The sequence below is a fragment of the Oreochromis aureus genome, linkage group 6 (genome assembly GCF_013358895.1).
Source record: "Oreochromis aureus strain Israel breed Guangdong linkage group 6, ZZ_aureus, whole genome shotgun sequence".
In the NCBI taxonomy this organism is placed as follows: domain Eukaryota; kingdom Metazoa; phylum Chordata; class Actinopteri; order Cichliformes; family Cichlidae; genus Oreochromis; species Oreochromis aureus.
The window spans coordinates 10,305,044-10,313,308 of NC_052947.1; the positions used below are offsets into that span (position 1 = coordinate 10,305,044).

At 39.0% G+C, this 8,265-nt stretch overlaps 1 protein-coding gene across 1 annotated transcript; it reads right to left on the bottom strand.

The window, feature by feature from the left end:
• Positions 1-1,032: 1,032 nt before the first annotated feature.
• LOC120440526 (B-cell receptor CD22-like) lies at positions 1,033-6,655 on the bottom strand. Its single transcript, XM_039613200.1, has 9 exons — positions 6,560-6,655; positions 5,197-5,493; positions 3,610-3,843; positions 3,417-3,521; positions 3,017-3,229; positions 2,575-2,916; positions 1,538-1,883; positions 1,394-1,451; positions 1,033-1,272 (listed from the first exon to the last, which is right to left on the bottom strand). The coding sequence occupies exons 1-9, from the start codon at positions 6,612-6,614 to the stop codon at positions 1,033-1,035; spliced, it is 1,890 nt and encodes a 629-aa protein (XP_039469134.1). The 5' UTR covers positions 6,615-6,655.
• Between the last annotated feature and the right edge of the window lie 1,610 nt (positions 6,656-8,265).

The following is an 8,265-nucleotide window of genomic DNA, read 5'->3' on the forward strand; positions in this document are numbered from 1 at the left end:
ACACTCACTGGCCAATTTATTAGGTATGCCTGTCCAGCTGCTTGTTAAGACAAATATTTAATCAGAGAACAAGATCAGTGCATTCAGACTTGTACAGCAGACATTAAGAACTGGAACTGCTCAAACTCAGATCAAACTGAGTAAGACAGTGATCGACCGTTTTAGTTTCTTATGTATTTCATACATAGGAGATAATTATATTTTTTTTAAGGTAAAGAAAGTTATAAAATAATGACATCCCACAATAAAGAAAGTGTTGGAAAACACACAGGAGGATTTTCTTCAAACAATCCAACCACAGCTCAGTTGTGTGTGGCAACATTCTTGTGCTAGAGCACCTGAAGTGAAGCTTTTTATCCCAAATAATAATCTGTTACAGCTGAGAAGAGAAGCAGCTCTGACAAAGATGGAGACCATATATCAGGTTGGAGTAAGAGTCAGAAGAAGAACTCAAAGAAATGAAACTCAGTTTGGAGGAAGGATTAAATCTAATTTGTGTGGCTCTGCTTGTTGGAGTTGTACTCATAATCAACCTTCAGATGTTTTTGTAGTTACACTCGCTGCCAGAAGAGGGAGATAAAAGCGCAGCAGGCTGAAGCACAATAAATGTGGACTAGAATGTCAAAGAGAGACACAGTAATGCTCAATGAACCATATCACACTATGCACACATCATTCATTGTAACAGCTGTTAACAACTGTGCTGTGTCCTGTAATGTTAGATACCAAACTGCACCAGTAGAGGGTGGTGTCAAAAAAGAGAGAAGGAAAATGACGTCCAGAGATAGTTAAGATGGCGAACTGATAAACACACACGTAACACCCTGCTGCATTCAGTTATGTAGGTTTATGTGCTGCATTCATTAACAGGCACTTGTTCCTTGCTGAGGACTTTTTTCATTATCAGGCACCACTACAAACTGACCATTATTCCTCTGATTAGGTTGGCTGAGTTTCTGGTGAGCTCTTCAGGTTGTACTCTGCCATGACAGCAGGGTATTAGATATGTGACTGTTGAACACAGTATCTCTCTCAAAGCTTTACAGTAGAGTAAGTCTGTGAGTCTGTGTCTGCTGGAGTGACACCAGATGCTCCGGCAGAGCTGAATCTGACAGCAGCATAATGAGAACACTCCTGTTCTCTGGGCTGATCTGACTGTACGGTGGAACAAAGAGGAACCACATGTTTATTTTTAAAGTTGACTCTGCTGTAGTGGACTTCATCCTCCTCCTTTGGTTGTGTTGAGATGTCATTAACAGGACCAAGGCTGAGCTGATGGAAACAAACATCATTAATTTATTCTGCACTTTAAACTTGACTCCTTTTACTGTATGTTGGGAAAAATGAAATGACCACTGGAAAGATAAGATAATCCACAAACTCTAATCTTTACCTGTTCAATTTGGTCAGAGCTTTCAGTTGTTGGAGACTGAGCAGAAGTTCTCTGTTTCCTGGTTAAAATCAATTAACAGGAAAATAAGTGATTTCAGCGCAAAGACTGAATGTATAGCTTTGAACCGAACCAGTTGTTGCTTACCTAACACACCAGCAGATAGTGAGAAGTATTAAAAGCAGCAGAGCAGCAGAAACTCCTGCAGCTGCTGGTGTCCATGTTCCTGTGATACTTTGGACAGTGAGAGTCTTTGGAGCAGAGCTGATATCTTTGTTGGTTTTCACAGCACAGGAGTAGCTTCCTGCATCCTCCCTGCTGACTGGGTCTAGGATCAGATGTTTGTTCTGGTTCTCTCTCGGGGTCAGAGGTCGACTGTTCAAGTACCAAATGTAGTTTGTGTTGTCAGTCAGAGGACAGCTGGTACTGCAGGTCAGTGTGACTCTCTGACCCTCTGTCATCACTGCAGAAGGACTCATCTTCACTCTCAGCTCTGAAAGAGGAACGTTGACAGTCTTATGTGTAACGTATTGTTGTAAGCATAAAACATTTTTCAGTAACTCAGTAATGTAATGTGTTACTGTACTAAATTCACTAATCACATTACAGATACAATTATGTCATTACTCCTGTTGTATCAAAAAAATATCAAACAAGCTTTTCCTTCCTGCCATAATCAGCTGATTTCAGTTTGTGTGCAGGATTAGGAAGAAGGTGGAGCAGTCTACAGCCTCTCAGGATTGTACACAAAGACATTAATTTGATCACTTTGGGCATCGCTATAAAGTTTCTTTGTGCTGGTTTTAATCTTTGCTTTGTGTTTTCAGCTTTGTGTTGACAGAATAACGAGAAAGTAATGCAGCGAGTAGTGTAGCATACTGCATTACTTTTAAAAGGTGTAACAAGTAATATGCCAGAAAACTTTTTAGTCTACAAGTTATTTCTGACCTGAACAAATACAAGTACTTTTACAAATTACAAGTTTTTCCACAGTTTTTTGTCATTTTTAATAAAGATAATATTTTGTTTCTTTTTTTAGTCGATCTTTCAGTGCAGGAATTTGTGTGGAGTATTTTCACATAGTGGTGTTTTAGATGAAGTAAAGGATCTGAATATTTCTTCCACCTCTGCTTCTGTTCAGACATTAATGAGTAAAGTCTGCTGAGTGAGGAGTTTAGATTTACCTGTGACAATCAAAAAGACTCCAGGCAGATCAGACTGTGTCCATCTTGTATGATCTTTGTGGAATCTGAATGTGTATCCTCCTGAGTCATTCTTCTTCAGGTTGTTGATGGTCAGGATGTGTTGGTTCGTCATGTTGTCCTGATACTCCACACGACCTGCAGCCTCAATCAGCTCTTCAACTTCCACTTTATCTTTTCTCCATTTTTTACTCCAACATTTAAACTCTGGCTTCATGTTATCAGGATGTGAGTATTCACTTGTGATGTTGACTGAAGATCCTTCCAGAGCACAGATTCTCCTGCTGACATAATTCACTCTCCAGCAGTTTTTATCCTGAACACCTGAAATATAGATGGAAGATTTCAAGTTGTTTGAATGATCTGTGTGCTGACAATTTTATTCATAATTAACTGAAAGAGAAAAATGAAATGAATTACTCACAGACTTCTGCAGACTGAAGATGCTCGTGGTCTTTTACGGCACAAGAGAACTTGTCTTTTGCAGAGATATGAATTGAAATATTTTCATTCTTGTCGTTTCTGCTTCGGTTTTGGTACCACGTGTATGTAGTTTGATGGTCAGTCAGATTACAGCTGTTGTTACAGGTCAGTGTGACATTATCTGATGTGTAGGAAGTTCTTTGAACACAAAGCTCTGAAAGATGATAAATGAAGTTTTCATAACACACAATGATGTATAACATTTTATTTCTGTTTTTAGGATGTGTACTAACATATTTATTAACAAAGGTCATATTTAGCGTCATCTTATAAAAGGAAAATTGACATTAAACAAATATATTCGAGGTTTGGTGGAAGATGTTTCCTTATTGAAACTTCACCTCTGGGATATGTGATGGAGCACGGCTCATCTACTGATGTCTGCTGAGAAGAACACATTCTCCCTTTAGCATAGGTCACACTGAAGCAGGTCTCTGTGATGGAACCTGAAATAAAGAAATAATATTGATTAAAATGACTCACTGTATGAGCCATTTTGTTTGTTTTGTAGGGACAATAAACATCATGACTCACCCACAGAGACTTCAGGGGCTCTGAGATGCTCGTAGCCTTTGACAGCACAGGAGTATGTGACTGCTTCCTCACTGCTGAGCAGCTCTTGGTACCAGGGAGACCAGTCCTCATAGAGAAACTCTCTGTTCTTGTACCAGATGTAGGCTGCAGGCTTTTCAGTCAGAGGACAGCTGCTGCTGCACATCAGTGTTACTGTCTGTCCCTCTGTGGCAGGAATCACCTTTACCTGCAGCTCTGAGAGGATGATGGATAACAACTTATACAATGATGTCATTTGTAATGTAATAAGTAGTGATGGGTAGATGAGGCCTCGTGAAGTGTTTCAGCACATTCCCCAAACTGTATCGATACTGTGTCGACACAGTGTTGCTGTTTTGCTCTGTACTGACACCTGCTGGACCTTGAATATCATTTCAGGCAACTTACTTGAGACTCACAACAGACACTGATTCAATGACCTAGTCATACTTGTATACACTGTAAGGTATTGTACTTTCCATGGAATCATTTTATATCTTTTACATTGCAAATATTGTAGACATCTTTAAAATACATTGTCAATGACATTAAGTGAAAATTAAAATGAAAGTACTGTGAATATAATATTACCCATTTAAATGTAATTGACTCAGAGTTTATTATAAATTTCTATTCAGAAAAATAAGTTTATCCAATGTTTTTGCATTCAGTCTATTGCGTTTTTTTGACACCATTTCCCCAGCTTTGGAAAACTCACAGGCACAGATGAAGCTGGGGTACACAAAAACTGTAAAGCCAGGTGGAAAAGGTTCTGATAAGATGTCTTCCTATTCCCCCAGTACGTTAAAGGATCCTCTGATCTTGGAAAGTTTCTCTCCGACACTCTCCACAATACTAAGGGGTTGGCAGTCCTTTATAATAGAATTCAGGACTGCCTGGTCCAGAACAGTCTTCCTAGATTCTTGATTTCAAAATAATAAAACACAAATTAATAAAAAAAAAAAAAAGATGATAAAGCTGTTCAGTGTCAATATAGGCCTACCTGTGTTCATTCTCAGTGTGTTTGTCTCCTCATTTTCATGTTTGGCTCTGTAATGCCTAAACACTGAGGAGGTGCTTTTGTTTGTGTAAGAAAGCACCGCAGAACAGATGCGACCTTTAACCTGCATAAAATGAAATAATTTACACTGCAAGTCACATTGCTGTTTTTCCTATTCTGATAAATTACACTGAAACAAAGACAGACAAACAGTGACCTTATTTGCAGTTAAAAGATCAAAATGATCCTACACAGCAGAAACATTTCTTTTTCTTTCGGGCTCCATTTTGTTATGGAGAGATGTATATTTCTTTTTTTTTGTCTTTGCGAGAGTAGTTTTGTGTGTTTTTTTTGGTGGCGACTCATTCCGTTGACAGATGCGGACGCGGTACCTTTTAAAGACAGTTTGGTGCGTTGGCAATGAGCGATACAGCAGCTGTATCGATCACGTGACTTTTTCTTAAAGCGACGCACGCACCGATACAAGCTTCGCTCTGTGAGCTTGATACATGCGCCGGTGCGTCAGTGTTGCTGGACCCATCACTAGTAATAAATAAAGGTCACTGTACCTGTAACAACTTGAAGAGTAATATTACTGAGTGAGCAGAGTCCTGGACTGTCTGTAGTCTTCATACAGCAGTAAGTGTTTGCATCACTCTCTCTTAGATCATTGATGGTTAAAGTTGGGTTTTTCTCTTCAGACATGTTGTACGTTACACGTTGTCCATCCACAGAAAGCTCACTCACTGATCCATTCAAGTGTATAGTGAACCATTTGCTGCTTGAAGTCAGATGTTGATGTGAGCAGTGCAGATCCACTGATGAACCTTTGAGAGCACAGATCCTGGTTTCTCCTCCATTAACACCTTTAATAGGAAGTTTATTAGTAACAGATTTGTTATTGCTGTTATTGCCTGTTTTTTTTTCTTTTTATTATTCATCACTAAATAATAATGTTATATATTTGTACTGTAAAAACTTAGATGAATTTACGTGTTGCTTAAATCATGCAGTATCAATGTAAAACCACTCAAACAATACAAACAGCTCTAGCGCTGTCTTGCTGGGTCAACTTCTCTCTTTCAGTGTGAATGATGAAAAAGATGCCAAAAATGACACATTCAGCTGTCTAACACATCGTAGCAAAGTTTAACTTCCTTCTTTCCTTTTGTCTTTTCTGTGTATGTGCATGTTGCGTCTTTTTACATGAAATATTTCGTGCAATTATTTCTCCTATAATGATGTTTTGTCTGTACTTTATATATTATAGGTTGTCTTTAATCATAAGTTATTGTTCAAAGAGCAGAAAGCTGCAGCGGTGTTAAAACTGTTGTCTGTATCTGGTTTATGATGGAAACACGTCTGTGGTGACAAAGAATCTCCAGACTGATGCTTAGTGAGCATGAACAGCTGTGATGATGTAGACCTTACTCTGCTGTCAAGCTGCAGCTGCTCTTTGTATCAATGTAAAGGATCACATTAACTATCGAGTGACCTTAAAACTAATCTAACCTAAAAAACTCTGACATGTTTCAGCAGTCAAACCTCTGTCAGAGAGTTTAAAGTTTTTGTTGACATAACTGTTTTCTGGTTGTTTTACTAGAATAACTATCAGGGCTCGGAGTGGACTATTCCAGTAATGATGTCATACCAACAAAATATTTACACAGTGAGCTGAAAGGAGGCTGTTTCTGATGTCTTCGTATATTGACTTCATCTTAGACTCCAGCTTTCTGGTAAGTTGTTGTTCAGTTTTCTCAGAACTGCTTTAACATTCATTAGCTCACTTCAACAGCTCATTAAAGTGGAAACGTTAAGTCCTGCTGGTTAACAGTGAATCTCATGTTCTCTAACATCCTTTAATAACTTTTCAGAGTTTTCCTACGTCTAAAACATTCAGTCATCATTGGGAGGAGAAACATGTATTCCTACCTGAGACACACTGAATGAAACCCCAAACCAAAAATCCAGCTTCTGCCAAGATCATGACTGTCAGATTTCAGCTTTTAGTCAGAAAGTTAAGCGACTTGTTCTTCACACAGGAAAAGCTTAAAAACCCGAACTGATACGTATTAAAGTCAGTTCAGCCAAATATAAACTGCAGCTTTAACACCATCCAACTTCCTCCTGCATGGTGTTTTTTTTAGAAAGAGCAGACTTCTAGTAAAGAACTAAGTAATGAAAAAGCTTAAATTTAACTTGAGGATTTTTTTTTAACAGCATAAATTTCTCTCCATTTGCCTGACTGAGGCTGGAGAAGTGTAAAGCCTAGTGTGTTTCTGTCTTTTATATAAATAGTTCCTGTCAAGCAAGGTAAGAAACAGATGCTTTATTTGCTTTGAGGACATCAGTAATCAGTAGTATTGTTTTCATACATACACAATTAAAAAACAAACAAACAACGAAAGTAACGCTTAAAAAAAACACCTCATCTGATCTCAGTGGGGAAAAATTCATGGTGGATACCAAATTGTTGGATGGAAATGAGAACCATCAACCTTCAGAGGGTTGAATTAAAAAGACATCCTGAAAATCAGAGTGAAAAAATGATGTGGCAGACTAATTCATTTTGATGAAATTTGACTGCAGTAACTTTCCCTTTCTGCTTTTATGCAGCATCAGGCATGCATAGAAACATATCTGAGCTCCTGGACAGTCTGAGGTCCAATCTGGCAATGTTGGACCAAGACATAATGTCCCAGAGGTTTTCTATTGGATTTAGGTAGGTAATCAGGGTTTTGTTGCCTAGCCAGGAGAGGTCTGTGCATCCCTCCATGGATATGCCTCCCTTGACCATCACTGACCCAGTTAAAAAACGATCACGCTGAACAATGTTAAAGGCAGAATAACTTTCTCCATGACTTCTTCAGACCCTTTCAAATCCATCATATGTGTTCAGAGTAAACCGGCTCTCATCTGTGTAAAGTATAGGGTCACACAGGGTCCAATATAGGATGTCAGACCTGCAGGCCACCCTCATGAAGTCTGTTTCTGATTGTTTGGTTAATAACACTAACATCAGAGGCCTGCTGGAGGTCATTTTGTAGGGCTCTGGCAGTGCTTGCTTTCCTAGTTCTCTCCCACAAATGTGCCCACAAAATGAAATTTCAGTGGAAATTTAATTGCTAACTACCAATTTTTTGTGGTTTCATGGTGGTTGGCCTTTTTGTTCCTGTAGTGTACAATAAAAAGGCTGCAATGAAAACATGCAAGATTCTGTCATGTAAATTACTGCATGGGTTTGGGAATACTTCCAAAAACACTGTCAGTGAACAAAGTTCATTCCTTTACGGTCACTCAAAGTCAAAATCAGCAATACAAACAGAAAACACAGACCAATGTGAATGAATATGGTCGACACCTCCTTTCACAACCTGAAATCCAGGGCAGCTGGATTGTGTAGTGGTAAGACTTCACATCTTTGGAGTGGAAGTCGCAAGTTTGATTCCCTCCCGGTATCCAGTAAGGGTCCTGACTAGGCCCCCCAAGCAAAAACACCAAGCTCTGGAATGGCGCGCCTATGTCTGCAGCCTGTCCGCAGCTCGGACATGACACATTTCACTGCATGTTGTACTCTGTATGTGACTAATAAAGCTTGTTTCTTCTTCACTGGGATTCACTCTTTCATTCCTCACTAC